The following is a 17,475-nucleotide window of genomic DNA, read 5'->3' as shown; positions in this document are numbered from 1 at the left end:
GGGGAAGATGGAACAGCCTTTTGTTCTATTTTTTTCGTCCCATGTGATGTTTAGTACTAAACAAAGAACATTCAAAGAATTATAAAACCGTATCCTCACGATTCTCACTTACCATTGTTAATTGTTTAGAACTCGATCAGAATATTTGGATATTATGTGCTAAAGTTGTCCCATCTTCCCCCACCCTACTAGATATCAAATGTAACACCTGTGTTATAATGACTGTACTTGTCACGCCATGCGAGTGTAAATAAGTTCCATTCTTTCAACATTATTGCCGATTTAGCTTTATTTATAACGAAGATACTGTAACCATTCCATTCTGAGTATATGACGATAGCAGCAAAACAACAATCTTTAAATTTATTACTGTTTTAAAAAATGGCGTACAGTTTGATATACAACAACACTGAGCCAATTCCTGCCCCAAGGCTAAATTGCAAAACAACAATCTTTAAAAATTGGCAAAACAAAAATCTTTAAATTTATTACCGTTATAAAAAATGGCGTACAGTTTGATATACAACAACGCTGAGCCAATTCCTACCTCAAGGCTAAATTCACTGAGTATTAGTAAAACAACAATGTTTAAAAATTGGCAAAACACCATTCTTTGACTTTATTACCGTTTTAAAAAATGAGCGTACGGTTTGGTATACAGCGAGACTGCCAATTCCTGCCCCAAGGCTAAATTCACTGAGCATTAGTAAAACACCAATCTTTGAGTTTGTTATCCTTCTAAAAAGTGCGTACAGTTCCATACAAAACAGCACAGCTGAGCAATCCACTTCCCCAAGGCTAAATCTACCAAGTAAAATTTACATTTCTGGCTTCCCAGAAGATTTAGTAAAATATTACATCGTGTGATAAAATCCTATCGCGCGCGTTTTAAAATAGAATATAATAGAAGCCAATAATTTTGTGGAACCCAACTTTAAATGTAGTTGTTAAGTTATGGAGAAAGTGAAGCCTTTCGAATAAAATTGCCTGTTTTGTGTATAAAAATAAGTTGAATTGTCAGTTTAAAATCAAGTAAAGTCAGTTTTAAATCAAGTAAACCAGTTTAATATTAAGTTAACTAGTTTAAAGTCAATTAAACCGGTTTAAAATCAAGTAAAAGGGTCAGTTTTTAGGCAGCTGCTCGTTTTATTTAGATATCCCACAATATATTGTAAATCAATCAAAACCGAACACGAAGTCAAAAATTTATTTTATTAGTCAGAATGTCAACGCCCCCTCCCACGTCTATCTTCATTCTCATTGGCTACAGCTGATTTAGAGGCGTCTGCTTTTTGAGGTTAACTAAGGTCACAAAACCGGCCGAGCATGAAGCATTGTCAAAAATCAACCACTCACACGCGAGTCATTGTCAAACCGCTCGCGACTGCCTGTGACGTGATTTAACATCGATTATTACGTAACTTTTGTTTGGTATAGAGTTAAGTCTCCATTCTGGTTATCTAGTCAGTTAACTGAATATACATTCGTGTACTAATATTAAAGCTAGTTCGGCGTGTTTGAAATTTGTGTTCGTGTATTTATGTAAGATTTTTCGACTTTTAAAAGTTAATTATTAGTTATTATAAAAAAAACTAATAAAATTGAATATGTATTGTAATTAAACTTATTTGGATTCAAATGTATTATAAATATTAAAAAATAATATTTTTATCGCCCTATCTGGTATATGATCTGCTAAAAATTTCATTTAAATTAAAAATATTTAAAAAAATTATACCTTAGCTGACATAGATATATAAATTTGATTTTTTTTTAATTTAACCTTGATTTAGATTTAAACTGTGGATACATAAGACACCTAACAGACATGTAATTATAAATACAACAGGATTAAAGTATTTGCAGCAGTTAACCTTGAAAAAGGCTTTAGCATCTCGATGTTATGTATATAGAGTGTATATATTGGTTGCTATGTACATTGTATAGTCACATTAGTCACAGGGTAGCTAGGATTTAATCATTAGTTTTATTATAATATTAAAGCAAGCATATCATTTGTGTGTATTAGAATTCGTTCTAGTTTGAAATGAAAATGTAAGAAGAGAAAAATGTATCAATTAACTATAAATATTGTTTATATTAAAATGAACAAATTATCGGATAATGTATATAATTAATTTTTTTTAACAACTGCTTTTGTCGATATATCCTGTCTTTTTGTTTCAAATATTTCTGAATCTCTGCTACCGTAATTGATAAGACAAATAAGTTATTATTATATGTACATATATTAGGTGCTCCCCCTAACCATCAACACCTAACCTAGGGGTTAGGGGTTAGCAAATGGGGTTCTTCACTAGCAGCATATATTATTATTATAATTTTTTATTATTCTTTTTATTCCAGGGTACTTTTATAATGTGTTTTACACAAAGAACTATACCTCAACATTACTAGGATGAACATATCTTTATTACATCAATAATCAACTTTGTGACATCATAATAGGCAATTATCATGGCAGTCCAATCAATTTGCACGAATATTTTAAGAGCTGGAAAACATAAAATAGCACAAGTTGCTGCTTCCAAGTTTTATTCTACTAAACAACAGGTAAATTTTTTTTTTGGAATTGAGTTTTAACAACTGTTGTTTTGTCGCTTTATCCTGTCTTTTGTGGTGTTGCAATGTATTAAGATGCATAAACCTGTTTAATGTTATTGGAATCATTGATTGTTATATTTAATTATTAATGTAGTGCAGAAAATTCCAGGGTTAGCCTGCCCACCCTGCAACCCCAGGTTTTACGCCTATGGTAGGACACAGTAGGGTAGTTCTATTTAATAAGAGACTGACAATGTCAATTTGCCAAAAAATATCTCCTATAATATACAACTTGCTGGACTTTATTTTTGCTGTGTTGTAGCATCAGATACTTAGTGTATTTCTTTACACAAGAATCATTTAATTCTAGGAGCACCAGATCAGGGTCAGATTCACAAAATTTATTACAATTAACTTTTCAGAGCACCAGATCCTTACAGTAGATTACTATTGATTTTTCTGTATTGATTTTTAAATTGTCACTCTGTCACAGGATCCTGGTTTTGGTTTACTGTTTGACATTGATGGTGTTTTAATCCGCGGCAAAAAGCCGATACCAGCTGCTCAAAAAGCGTTCAGGAATCTTACACGACCTGATGGGAAATTCAAAGTCCCCACTGTGTTTGTAACTAATGCCGGTAATGCATTGGCTAGAACCAAAGCTGAACAACTATCCAATGCTATGGGAGTAGAGGTGATTGACTTATCTATTCTGTATGATTTTATATGCTATTACTGCATGGCATATTATAAGATCAATAGGCTGACAAATATAAATTTAAGAAACAAAACAGAAGAGATTTATTAAACTTACTGTAAAATTTTAATTTTAATTTTCACTAAATATGAATATATTTTCAACTATGTGGGTTTTAACAACTGTTGTTTTGTCACTATATCTTGTCTTTCAATATTTCTTAATCTTTGTTACTGTATTCGAAGAGATAATTAAACAAATTCTTATTATATATGTAATTATAAAATCAAATCCTTTAAAAAAATTTTTTTAGATTACATCTGAGCAAGTGATGATGTCACACAGCCCATTGAGGATGTTTCCGGAATATCACGACAAATGTGTCTTGTTGTCTGGACAAGGACCTGTTGATGACATCGCAAAAAAGATCGGCTTTACAAATTATGTCACAATTGACCAAATAAGAAACGCTTTTCCTAATCTTGATATGGTAGACCATCAACGAAGGCCTAAACTGGTGAATATCATTTTTTTAGGGATAGATAAAAAAAACGACAGTGGCTTTCATTTAACATAAACAGAGTAGGGTGGGGAAGATGGGACACACATTCATTCTATTTTCTTGTCCCATTGATTCGGTAGTAAACAAAGAACATTAAAAGAATTATGAATTCGTATCCTCACGAATCCATAGCTCATTGTTAATTGTTTTAAACATATATAACCACTGTTCTAACCAGTTTCTTCACCCAACAGTCCCTATCTTCAAGGTCTGATCCATTCCCAAAAATCGACGCCGTTATTTTATTTGGGGAACCAGTAAGGTGGGAAACCAATCTTCAAATCATCATCGATGTTTTATTAACTCATGGCAAACTTGATGGGCCAGCCCTGGATAATGATGATGAACAACTACCAGTGTTGGCTTGCAACATGGACCTCTTATGGATGTCTGACAGCCACATGCCAAGGTATTTAGAATCGGTTAAGTTTCGCTGTTGTTTATGGTGACTATAAGCAGCCATTTATTTGTATTTATAATGTGTTACTTCTGCTACCAGCTATAATGTAAATAATCTTTTAGCGCAAGATAGCTTTTTTTATGCCAGTGGATCTAGTGAAAGACTATTAGTATTTATAATTAGCCGTAAATTGGTAGTTATAATCAACATAAAAACAAAAAAAAACATACAAAAATACATAAAAAATAAACACCCACAAAGTTACATAGGTGGTTACGGGCTTACGGCAACTGGCCAATCATTTTCAGTCAAACCACAAATCGTTTTTTTTTTCAAGCCACAGACTTAACTCTACTGTAACAAATCGTTTTAAAAAATATGAGTTTTTAGTCGTGGTAAAAGTATGTGACATAAGGCCAGTGCTCAGTTTTCAGTATAATCTGTGTATAGGTGATGTTTTGACACAAACAGTGCAGGAAAATACGTTGTATGGGACAGGATATGATGTCAATACGCGCATGAGTTAACCTTTTGTGTTATTTTTACCGAGAAAGTTATGTAAGTCATGCAAAAAAAAGGTCAGGTAGGGACGTAGGGTCATATGGTTCTTGTAATGTTTTCTGAGGCTTTAATCTGCACTACAGTGCTAGTATTTTGGCCTTAATTTTATAAGTTACTTGGTAATGCGTGAAATATCATATCGATTTGTTATGAATAATTTATGCTGGTTTGTTTCAGTTGGTCATTCAAGTCACTCACATGAATGTTTTATTAAAAACCAAAGTTTTCAATATTTTATTCCATGTGTGTGAGGTCCTGCAGTGTGGCATGCCATGGTCTTAGGATTTAGGTCAGGAATGGCCCATTGCCCCTAAAAATATATATATATACAGAATTTTTTAAATATTTTTATTATCGTTTTTTGCATGTAACGAACAACAGTTTTTCGTTTTTGCAACAATGCTTATTATTACAGATTCGGGCACGGTACTTTCCTTCATTGTCTTGAGAGCGTTTACGAAAAGTTGGTTGGACGACCCTTGACGTATTCTGCTTTGATGGGAAAACCTAGCGAGGTGACGTACATATACGCTGAACAACTTATCAAGAGAATAGCGGGGAAGATGGGGTTCACTGCTCCAATTAAGAATCTATATGCTATTGGGTAAGTTTGTATGTTTTGTTATTCTGTTCTACTATATATGTGAGGTCTTACTACATGCTATGCCATTGGTCCTAGGATTTAGGTTAGTTTTTAAACTTTTTATTAAATGGGATTTTGTTGTCATTATAATGTTAAGGTAGTAGCAGAAAAAAAAAACCTTGAAATAGATGTACCAGTTTTCACATGTGTTTATATAAGTTAAGTTGTATTCACCAACACTTCAGTATTTTTAACAGCTAGTTTTACACAGTGCCAACAAAACAATAACCTTTAATTGGTTGCACCACTTTTCACAGGTGTTTTATAAGTTTAGTTGTATTCACCAACACTTCAGTATTTTTGACAGCTAGTTTTACACAGTGCCAACAAAACAATAACCTTGAATTGGTTTCACCACTTTTTGTATTTGAGCGACATATCAGCTGTTTTAACCTCCAACTTATCAAGCTACCACTACGCAATATTTTCATGTCATAATGTCAGCGACCTATTTTTGTAACAATGAATCATCATAATGTAGATTACTATATATAGATGAGTCACAATACTAATGTATGACATCATAAAACCTTACCATGATTATTCAAAAATTATTATTTATTTAACCTAGTGTTTGGTGGTTACTAATGGGTTGGCCAATTTGTCATACAGAAAAAACAATCATCCACAAAGTAACATACGTGGTAACACATAAGTGGGCACGAGGTGTATGAACACCCGTGTTATAACGACTGTCGTGTTTTAACGTTTGTAATATGCCACCCCTGTTAGAAGTTAGAACTATAATAGGCTATAGCTTTACCATGCAAAGATAAATACATTTATTTATTTATAAATACTGAAATAGCTTCTGCCAATGTAGCCCTGATCTCGCTCATAGATTCTTTTTTACTACAGTAAGAATCTGCATTACAAAATATAACCGACAAAAATCAAGTCCAACCAATTGTATAATAAGAGATATATTTTGCTTAAATGGCATCGTCAGTCTCTTATTCAAATAGAATCGTTTTTTTGTCTGTTGGTTTTCATAAAACCATATCCTTGTATTTCTTTCCACAAGAATAGTTCAACTCTATAAGCATCAGATTAGGGTCAGATTAGCAAAATTTATTTCATTTATCATAGAAAGAATTATGAATGTATTTATCCTTGCATTTAATGCAGTTATTATTTATAATCAATGCTATATTTTATGCAGTGACAACCCAATGGCAGATATTTACGGAGCAAATCTTTTTAATAAGCGGCTTAAGCAAGAGCAAGAAGTGAAACAGGTAACAATGCATGAATATGATGTAATAATATGTTTTGTGACATCATGTTAAGTTTGCAAGATATCTACTGTTTATGTTCTTTGAATCATAGTGGGCAGTGTTCCCTCTTAAATATATTGCAAAAAATATATCTGGCACCACTGGAAGTACTTTCTATTACATTGGGGTTTCTTAAAAATATTTTTTTCATGTGGGAAATATGTCTGGCAACACTGTGAAATAAATCTTGCAACACTGGATAATATTGACGGGGTTGTAACATTAGCATGGCAAGTGATTAATCATTGCATGTTGTCAGATATCTATTGAACAAAGTTCCGCGACCCCGGCGACGTCGCAGCAGCCGTGGCGTCAACTCCACGCCAATATACGGAATATAACGACAAGCGCCACTGATCCAAACTCAAATGTATTTAAAAAATATAACTTTTTTTAAAATGTACATTGTACAGAGGTACAGTAGGGTAGGGGCAAGATGAAACACCTTTTCATTCTATTTCTTGTCCCATTTAGTAGTAAACAAAAAACTTTCAAAGAATTATAAAACCGTATCCTTACGACTTCCATAGACTGTTGTTGATTGTTTAAAACTTGATTAAGATATTTGAATATTATGTGCTAAAGGTGTCCCATCTTCCCCCACACTACTATATCGTATTTTTATTTTTGCATGATCCTTGATGATATCGATCCCTGACTAGCTACTGGTTTATAATTCATCTTATCTTTTTAGATCCAGCAAAATTTTGTTTTTTTTATAGAAATATTTAAATACAGATATCCCAATTTATTATTTAGTTAAAATGCTCCGGACTATACCTTTTGTGATTCAATCATGTTTTGTATTTTTTTGTATGGTTTATTTATTTAGAAACTGATTTATTAGTTTAACGTAATATTAAATGTATTTTATGTTGTTACTTTTGCATGGGGTAGTAAAGTAGGTGTCTTCTTACATAACTTTAATCTATGCCTTATAACATAATAGTTAAAACACAATATATATTAAGATGGGACACTGTACCATTGCTATTCTGAAACATTCTAATTAAATAATTACCCACAAAGTTACATACGTGGTAACTTGTAAGCTGGCACGAGGTGTATGAAACAGAACACTTGTGGGCTGTTTTATAACGACTGACAGTTTCTGGCCATTGGAGGACCAAATTACATTCATTCAGCCATATATTTATGAAGCTGATTATATTGGTAATTAATCTCAATCTCACCCCCAAACCCCAAATTACATCTGTTCAATACTAAAGGATACCAAGCAAATATGAGTTTAATGCTTAATGGGGTAATGGGCCAAATCGGAACTAAATCCTAGGTCCTCGAAAAGGACCCACATAGAATAGAATGGTTGAGAATAGAAGCTTACCATGTATTTTCCAAATTATTATTTTTTTACCTAAAAGTTGTTTTTTGTGAAATTTTATTTTCATATAGTTGTTAAGATTTTATTTTCATGTAGTTGATAACATTATGTTCTTTGTTTAGGTGATTCCCCCCAAACCGTCTCCGTTCATCCGCGAAGTCGAATCGTGTCACTCCGTTCTTGTTTGTACAGGGGTTTACTCTCCCGAACCAGGGGTAAGGGTATTATGGGTGTTTAATTAGGGGTTATGGGTAATAATGTTTACTTTAATGTTAAACTTTACAATATTTTTATTTCTAACTTTTTATCGGAAATGTGTTAAAACATTGCAAATATATTTAAGAAAATATTTATGAATGTAACTTACTTTATCCTCTCGTGGCGGGTAAAGACAGTCATTATAACAAGAGTGTTCTATTTGATACATCTAGTGCTAGCTTACCAATTACCATGTATGTTACTTTGCGGGTAATTATTTTTTTATGTAGAGAATAGGTTGTTTCTAAAGCAATAAATTCCACCATAGAGCAAGCATGCCTTAACTTATATTCTGGAGTATTATATAACTTAATACTGTATAATAATATATATATAGAACATATATTCTCCAACCAACTTAAGCTCATCACTTAATAAATAAACCTCTCCACCACAGGGCAGTAAGTACCAGATACCCCCTGTGTTCCATGGACCACGAGATATGGAGTTTGACGTCAGTTTATGCGTCCCAACTTTTATCACACATGATGCTGACGAGGCTGTAAATAAAATCACTGAACTCGAGAACTTTGACCTAGAAACCTAACAACTGTGGCTGTATATGTTACTGGAACAGAGCTAAATAATCAATGTTGTTGATATAACTTTTTTGTAATTCACCAATTTGTAATTCATTACATCTCATGCCCTGTATCACAAAATCTGTTACCTGTATATTTTCACAATTAATCAATATTCCAGTTTTATTGGAATTTTTTTAAAAATTTTCACCTTGTAAAAAACAGTTTATGTTGAATGTTCGAGAAACCATAAATACGAAGGTTTTAAAAACTTGCAATATATGTTCATTATCCTAACTGCCATTCTAATGTATGCGCGGTGTGTTTTTATGTTTTCTGTTCTCTGATAGTTTTTAATTCTTTCGATATTAATATATACACAATCTGTTTTTCTTGTATTCAAAATTAAATTTGTTTATTGCGTTCCTAGAAAATTTAGAATACTGCTTCTGTGAAGCTTAAAATGTTTGCTTTCATTTCTGGCAGTATCTTCTTATTATGATAGCAGTAGTTATAATACGTTGGTGGATTAAAATTTTATCTTCTTTTACTCTTTGTGGTAACGTCACATATGTGTAACATTTATTTTATATTTAAAGATGGGCACAATAGCATTATCTGGCATGGGAGGGAGATAACATTGTTATAACTTTCCAGTTAGCATAAGGTATATAAGAAAAACATCCATGTTATAACTTGACAGTAAGCATAAGGTATATAGAGAAATCATGTGTGTCTGGTGTATAAGAAAACACCTATGTTATAACTTGACAGTAAGCATGAGGTGTATAGAGACATCCAGATTATAAGTAGACAGTGAGCGTATGAATACACCATGTGTATCTGGTGTATAAGAAGACACTCATGTTATAACTTGTCAGTGAGCATGAGCTGTATGAATACATCATGTGTGTCTAGTGTATAAGAAGACACTCATGTTATAACTTGACAGTGAGCATAAGGTGTATGAATACACCATGTGTGTCTGGTGTATAAGAAGATACCCATGTTATAACTTAACAGTGAGCATGAGTGTATGAATACACCATGTGTATCTGATGTACAAGAAGACACTCATGTTATAACTTGTCAGTGAGCATGAGCTGTATGAATACATCATGTGTGTCTAGTGTATAAGAAGACACTCATGTTATAACTTGACAGTGAGCATAAGGTGTATGAATACACCATGTGTGTCTGGTGTATAAGAAGATACCCATGTTATAACTTAACAGTGAGCATGAGGGTATGAATACACCATGTGTATCTGATGTACAAGAAGACACTCATGTTATTATCGACAGTAAGCATAAGGTGTATCGAGTCCCACTGTGTGTCAGAAAACATCCATTTTATATCTCAAAATGGATCATTTTGTGTAACAGAACAACTCAAATATAATTTTTCAGCACATGAAGCACTGACCGCGGTTTTCAGCTTAAAATTAGTATTACAGCTCCGTGTGCACTCGTCCCAATTCCTGTAACACATAATCCCTCGCTTCGAGCACAAGTCTCCGAAACTCTTCCGGATCGAATGAGAAATTCCAGTATCTTCGATTTTCTGGATCTCGTTCTCTCTCTCTCGCATTGTGGGTTGTCAACTTGTCGTCGCGGCTCCAAGTCATGTGTCGCACACCACGAAGCCGTGACAGGTCACGATAACATTTAGCTTGGCAGTTATAACTGAAAAAGAAAGGTCTGAATTTAAGGCTCACTGTGGTGACACCTGTATTAATTAATAATTAGCACAATTTTTCTCTATGGTCTTACATAACACCAGTAGTGGCACTTTATCAACTTTAAACATCCTCAGTGTTAGATAAGACAAGAGTGAGTGTTACAAGTACCAAGCTGGTCTTCATATAACACAAATACGCATCTTATTAAACGTACAGTTCAAAAGCGACAGCCCACGGTGGCAAGAACAAAAAGTGAGTTAAACCAGCTCCATGCATTCCGATCATTATATCGCTGTTGTGTGACATCGATATTTGATCTTTGAACGACATTGTGTCTTGGTGGTATTCAACTACCTGTGGTTATAAGCATGTGTTAATTGGTGACATAAATCCTCCCCAATGACCACATTTATACAGAAAAGAAAAGTTAATTTTATAACATGGATTTCTTTTTATACTCCAGGCGTAGGCTACATAGTGTATTTATATACCTCATGCTTACTGTCAAGTTATAACATGGGTGTCTTCTTGTACACCAAACACACATGGTGTATTTATAAACCTCATGCTCACTGTCGAGTTATTATGTGGGTGTCTTCTTATACACCAAACACACATGGTGTATTTATAAACCTCATGCTCACTGTCGAGTTATTATGTGGGTGTCTTCTTATACACCAGACACACATGGTGTATTCATACACCTCATGCTCACTGTCAAGTTATAACATGGGTGTCTTCTTGTACACCAAACACACATGGTGTATTTATAAACCTCATGCTTACTGTCAAGTTATAACATGGGTGTCTTCTTGTACACCAAACACACATGGTGTATTTATAAACCTCATGCTCACTGTCGAGTTATTATGTGGGTGTCTTCTTATACACCAGACACACATGGTGTATTCAAACACCTCATGCTCACTGTCAAGTTATAACATGGGTGTCTTCTTATACACCAGACACACATGGTGTATTCAAACACCTCATGCTCACTGTCAAGTTATAACATGGGTGTCTTCTTATACACCAGACACACATGGTGTATTCAAACACCTCATGCTCACTGTCAAGTTATAACATGGGTGTCTTCTTATACACCAGACACACATGGTGTATTCAAACACCTCATGCTCACTGTCAAGTTATAACATGGGTGTCTTCTTATACACCAGACACACATGGTGTATTCAAACACCTCATGCTCACTGTCAAGTTATAACATGGGTGTCTTCTTATACACCAGACACACATGGTGTATTCAAACACCTCATGCTCACTGTCAAGTTATAACATGGGTGTCTTCATATACACCAGACACACATAGTGTATTCATACACCTCATGCTCACTGTCAAGTTATAACATGGATGTCTTCTTATACACCAGACACACATGGTGTATTCATACACCTCATGCTCACTGTCAAGTTATAACATGGATGTATTCTTATACACCAAACACACATGGTGTATTTATAAACCTCATGCTCACTGTCGAGTTATTATGTGGGTGTCTTCTTATACACCAGACACACATGGTGTATTCATACACCTCATGCTCACTGTCGAGTTATAGCAGAGACATCAAACAAAAACCTTGACTTGAAAACCAGGAATATTATTCAGGACTTTGATTAATTCTTTCTCATTCACGATCTGCCGATACACTTTACCCAAGTAGTCGGGCTTTGTTGATCTTTGAAGAAATGTAACTCGGATTTTTCCAGGGATTGGCCCTTTCTGTAATGTTAGGGTAAAACAAATAAAAGACAGCGGTTTTGGGTTCGATTCTAGGCCAGGGTAGAAGAACAAGGCACCCTAAGTTTAGAAGTTAAAGAACCAGGAAGCCTAGGTTCGAATCTAGGCCATGGTTTAAAAACCAGGGATTTTGATTTCGAATATACGCTATGGTTAAAGAACCAGGCACTCTAAATTAAATCTAGATCAGAGTTGGAGAACCAGAAGTCCTAGGTTTGAATCTAGGTCAGAGTAGATGCTCCAAGGATCCTAAGTTCAAATCTAGGTGAGGGTTGCAGAACCAGGGGCACTGGGTTCAAACCCAGCCCTTAAAATACCTGTGTCACGTTCATTCTATGCAGAAAGAATTGAGAAAAAGATTTCATCATTCCCGATCCAGAGCAGTTTTCACCCTGTGGTAGTATATAGAAGGTGGGGTAAGATGGGACATCTTTTTAATCTGTTTCTCGTCCCATTTGATAGTAAACAAAATAAAATTCAAAGAATTATAAAACCGTATCCTCTCGACTTCGATATACCGTTGTTAATAGTTTAAAACACGATCGGGATATTTGGATATTAGGTGCCAAAAGTGTCCCATCTCCCCCCACAGTACTATATTAGTTGAATACAGGCGTAAAAGCGTGTATCGGGCGCCGTGGTACAATGGTAACAGCGTATGTCTCTAGCATGAGAATACAGAGTTCAAGGCTCACCGACGCTACCTTTGTGGGCGGTTGCGCACTTGCGCATGACACAGGCGTTTAATATATAATTCCAGTGTTATTACGTCGGTCGTTCTTCAACACGCGAGGATAAGTAAGTTTGATTCATTTATTCTTAGGATCCTATTCGTAAAATAGACGGATTTTTCCAATGTACAAACAAATCTTAATTGGTTGTTCTTCTTACGGAAAGTCTAGTTTTATCAATTTCGCAATACCGGGCACTACGTAACAATCTCTGAACACGATTCCTTGTGACGTCACAGAAGCGCCTTGTGCAATCAGCGTTGACGCGCTTGCAAAACAATCGACGATTGTGTCTTGAATCGGTGGATTTAGTATAAGATGCAATACTAGGTAGTAATGCTAGTGAGGCATTCAGAGTTGCTGGTATGTGTAGAAAGCATACAAGGGTGATGTAGGGTGTTTATAAAGGCGGCTTATTATCCGTGTACTTAGATACGTTTTAGTTTTATACTTTTTATTTTGTTACTTTTGCTACCATGAGTAACGTTAACGTAAATAAGTAAAGGCAATGATGGCAGACGAAACGTCGGAAATACATTAGGCAGCCTAATTTAGGCTATACCCTTTTTATCGTATTACTCTATGAGCACCAGATCAGGGTCAGATTCGAGGTTTGGGGAAGATGGGACACATTTTTATTCCATTTTCTCGTCCCATTTGGTAGTAATCAAAGAACATTCAAAGAAGTGTAAAACCGTATCCTCACGACTCCCATAGACCGTTGTTAATTGTTTTAAACACAATCAGGATATTTAGATATTATGTGCTAAAGGTACCACGTCTTTTTTCTACTATGTTACCTTTGTTTGTTTTTTTTATCACAGTTACTCTGTGACTCGATGTAGTAATCAAACAGCTTACCAACATAGCATTATAGAAAAGTCCGAGCAACATTCTTGGTAGGAATGAAAACACAGCTGATTTAAAACAAACTCGTTTGCCGAACCAATCCCTTATATGACCAACTTGATGCTTGCTGAATGCTGACCAAGATGCCTCGAAGTAATTGTTGTAAGGTACGTTTGACTGTGGAGTATTAATGTCTTGTGTAAAGCCGGGGCTAGAAGGTCGATATTAATTTTAATTTTGCTGAAAATTCTTTACGGTGGTTGCAAGACGTTTTAAACCCAGATTTTTTATATTTTCTTTCAAATGCTGTGTCTCGTGTAAAGATTTTTAGTAGAAATGGTACTGAAGCGGTAGACTGTTTCTCGTTTATCCGACGGTGCAGTACAATGTCTGTTATTTATCCACACTCGACAATTGCATATAGCGTCGTAAACGTATTAGTATTAATACTAGTTTTCAAACTAGAAACGCAAATAGTAGAACACAGCAATATCTCACCCAATCCCAATTTATAATCATGAAGTCGTCGTTAAAATCGAGCGAACCATTTACGTGCATTGAGATATATAGATTAAAGAAACCACAGAATTTGTGGTACATATTGTTTCCTTGGTCTAGTTTCATGAAAACAACTGGTTTGTCGATGAACAAATCGCATTGTGGATCCGTGACGTCAGTGAAATGACGTAACTCCGAGTACCTGATAACGTATATATAATGGGGTGGTGGAAGATGGGACACCTTATCATTTTATTTTATCGTCTCATTTGGCAGTAAACAAAGAAAATTCAAAGAATTATAAAAACAGTATTCTCACGACTTCCATAGACCGTTGTTAACTGTTTAAAATATCATTAGGATATTTGGATAATAAGTGCTAAAGGTGTCCCATCTCCCCTACCCTACTATATAGTGGTGTATGTATTACACGCATAAGGTATAGTCATTAGTTGTTCTTATAACTTTACACCCACCATGCTCGAAGTCCACCATTCAAACCCTGGGTATATTGACGCGACAATGCTTCCTTGTCTACGTCACAGTTGCCCCCCACCTCGTCGGCCATTAATACGTCATCAGGATGACGTGGCCATTTTGTCGAGCGCGGATGACGTAGGTCGAGAAAAATGTCACGTGCTTGGCAAAACTGTAACCGTCTGCGGAGAAATCCGGTGTATGATAAACGAGCATTATAATATAATAATAATAATAGCTATATTTATCTCCTCGATTACGGTAGCGAAGATTTATAAATATTTAAACGAAAGACAGGATATATAGCGACAAAACAACAGTTGTTAACACACGCTCACCGTTAAAAACATATTTACTTTAATTGAAAGAATATAAGTGTGGTCGCTACACCTAGCAGATTGATGGTTAAGATGGTATTTTTTCTCTTCTGGTATATAGAACGTTAATTTTATTTTAACGATTTGTCTACCATGCGGCAATACCTAATCCGAGTTATAAAGTCTTGCCAAACAGTGGACAAAACCTTTGAATTAAAGGGACGTTTTCTGTATTACATGATTCGTAAATTATTGCAACTCAGAAGTCTTTAGTAGAGTTTTGCCAAATGGCAGTCGAAACGTTGGAATGAGTTAACGTTTTTACACCACAGGATTCAAAATAATAGTTTACATTATGCCCTGAAACAGCTTAATTAATGATGATTAATTTTCCCAACGTTGTTACGTCATTGGCTGTTAGCCTGTTACGTCATTATAGTATACCCATTCTATGAAAGCAACCAACCGTTACCTACCCTGTGCAATTCATAGACGACTTTGTGACGTCGTTTTTTCGTGGTTTACAGATTTGTAATTGCTCCAACTCATTTAAACGATTTCTGACATATCCAAAGTCGCCCTGTTGCGTAATAATTACGTCTGTTATATTTATCTTTTCGAACACGATAGCGAAGATCAAAACGATAGTTGTTAAACACGCTATTGTTAAAAAGCGCGAGCAAGAACGTCGGTTAAAATGTGCTGTTAAAGCCGTAACATGGCGTTTTACAACCGCCTTAGTTATAATAAAGTTAATGAATAAATGTAAAATATTAACCCTAACATGACGGGGCAAAGACAGTCATTATAACACGGGTGTTTTGTTTCATACACCTCGTGCTCGCTTATGAGTTACCACACATTCTAGTTTTTATGCATGGCTGACAATTAGAACAACCCATTAGACCACTGGATTGTCATCGTTTATGACGTACCTGTTCCCAGAATCTCCATAATTCGTGAGTCTCACAGTCACGTGGCCACCGTGGTTCGTATCTTGATAGTTCGTCACATCCGGCTTCGTATCCCCAACATTTCGGTTTGTCTTTCTGTGGGTTGTAGAAATAGAAGGAAGTTAAACATTCAAATAGGCCTCGAACCTTGTACATAGGAAGCTTTATTTTATCCCAGTATATGTTGAATAAGTGGATGAATGAACAGATGAAAAACAAGCGGGCAATTGGTGTATATGGAACAGAACACCTGTGTTATAACGACTGTCGTTGCCCCGCCATGCGAAAATAAATAAGTTACATACACGTGGTAACTTGTAAGCAGGCACTAGGTATACAAAACAGAAACAGAACACCTGTGTTATAACGACTGTCGTTACCCCGCCATGCGAAAATAAATAAGTTACATACACGTGGTAACTTGTAAGCTGACACGAGGTGTATAAACAGAACACCCGTGTTACAACGAGTGTTACTCTCCCGCCAACGAAGATAAGTTATATTCATTCAAATCTCTCACTCGGTTTTCAAAAATGGCTCAAGAAAGCAGTATACTGTCTATATCGACGTCTAAACATATCGTATGCCTCGAACCTCAGGCATGACAGTCTCACCCACACACGCGATTACGCTTAACTGATTACAACAGATACCACCGCCAGTTAATATTTTACCTTCGTTTGGTTAAACTTATGCTGTAGACACGGCCTCTGGTGTTCCGCTATGTTCATATGCTCCCATGGTAAACTGTTATAACATCTTACTACTGACACACTGCACACTATTAAGATAACATGCCGTGCAAGCATGCTGCTGCTGGCAATCTATAAACCAAAGTTAGTATATACCAACGACCACGTCGGTATAGACTAGACTAGAGTATAGACCAAGTTGGGAAACGAATGGCAAAACAATGAGTCTTGTCATCCATTGTCTCCGCGTCTGCGACGTGATAGTCGCCGCATTTACGAACCCCACGGCATAGCATTTTATTAATGCTGAATGCTGTTTTTCGTCTAAATATTGCGATTTTTTAAGAACCAAGCACTTCTGCTTGATTCTTCTCCACGATACGCTTCAGTTATGTTCTGTGCCTACACACACCTTTAAATAGGTTTGGTTTTATTGATACGCTTCAGTAATGTTCTGTGCCCACGCCTTTTTTTCTGTACCCAAGTTTGGTTTTATTTAAGCCTTCACAATACTGAGTGTTTGAATTTTCAATGGAACAGGTTAGGTTCGTTGTTTTACCTTATAGCCATAAAGGGTCGTAAAAGATCGCATAAATAAGTTAAATTTGGTTTCATTAGCGGGCAGTTTAAATGCTGTACATAGCATATTGAGTCGTGTGTAGTACAATAAGGGAAGATGGGACACTTAA

General features: G+C 35.4%; 2 protein-coding genes across 3 annotated transcripts; one reads left to right on the top strand and one right to left on the bottom strand.

Annotated features, from left to right (window-relative positions):
* Positions 1–2,343: 2,343 nt before the first annotated feature.
* LOC149732936 (haloacid dehalogenase-like hydrolase domain-containing 5) lies at positions 2,344–9,376 on the top strand. 2 transcript variants are annotated; one of them, XM_089882957.1, is made up of 9 exons: positions 2,344–2,574; positions 3,059–3,259; positions 3,576–3,779; positions 4,019–4,233; positions 5,201–5,389; positions 6,591–6,666; positions 6,965–7,075; positions 8,170–8,262; positions 8,703–9,376. In XM_089882957.1, exons 1-9 carry the CDS (start codon positions 2,479–2,481, stop codon positions 8,850–8,852), a joined length of 1,335 nt encoding a protein of 444 aa, XP_089739083.1. In that variant the 5' UTR covers positions 2,344–2,478; the 3' UTR covers positions 8,853–9,376. The 2 variants fall into 2 exon arrangements, with proteins under 2 accessions (XP_089739083.1, XP_089739084.1); XM_089882958.1 differs by lacking the exon at positions 6,965–7,075.
* On the bottom strand, positions 9,214–17,133 carry LOC149732935 (EGF domain-specific O-linked N-acetylglucosamine transferase-like). Its single transcript, XM_089882951.1, has 10 exons — positions 16,769–17,133; positions 16,077–16,190; positions 15,618–15,721; positions 14,824–15,006; positions 14,348–14,549; positions 13,862–14,026; positions 12,587–12,661; positions 12,108–12,251; positions 10,722–10,861; positions 9,214–10,511 (listed from the first exon to the last, which is right to left on the bottom strand). The coding sequence occupies exons 1-10, from the start codon at positions 16,901–16,903 to the stop codon at positions 10,277–10,279; spliced, it is 1,497 nt and encodes a 498-aa protein (XP_089739077.1). The 5' UTR covers positions 16,904–17,133; the 3' UTR covers positions 9,214–10,276.
* Between the last annotated feature and the right edge of the window lie 342 nt (positions 17,134–17,475).

This window comes from Ciona robusta, chromosome 8 (genome assembly GCF_009617815.1).
Source record: "Ciona robusta chromosome 8, ASM961781v2".
Lineage (NCBI taxonomy): Eukaryota > Metazoa > Chordata > Ascidiacea > Phlebobranchia > Cionidae > Ciona > Ciona robusta.
Note: the sequence above shows the minus strand (reverse complement) of the source record. Positions and strands in the feature narration are given on the sequence as shown.

Coding starts and splice junctions, on each gene's coding strand:
- LOC149732936 (XM_089882957.1), top strand. CDS start 2,479: ATGGCAGTCCAATCAATTTGCACGAATATTTTAAGAGCTGGAAAACAT. Junction 2,575..3,058: donor TTTATTCTACTAAACAACAG/GTAAATTTTTTT, acceptor ACTCTGTCACAG/GATCCTGGTTTTGGTTTACT. Junction 6,667..6,964: donor AAGAGCAAGAAGTGAAACAG/GTAACAATGCAT, acceptor GCATGTTGTCAG/ATATCTATTGAACAAAGTTC.
- LOC149732935 (XM_089882951.1), bottom strand. CDS start 16,903: ATGCTTGCACGGCATGTTATCTTAATAGTGTGCAGTGTGTCAGTAGTA. Junction 15,722..16,076: donor TATGGAGATTCTGGGAACAG/GTACGTCATAAA, acceptor ATTACGCAACAG/GGCGACTTTGGATATGTCAG. Junction 14,550..14,823: donor AATGGTGGACTTCGAGCATG/GTGGGTGTAAAG, acceptor ATACGTTATCAG/GTACTCGGAGTTACGTCATT.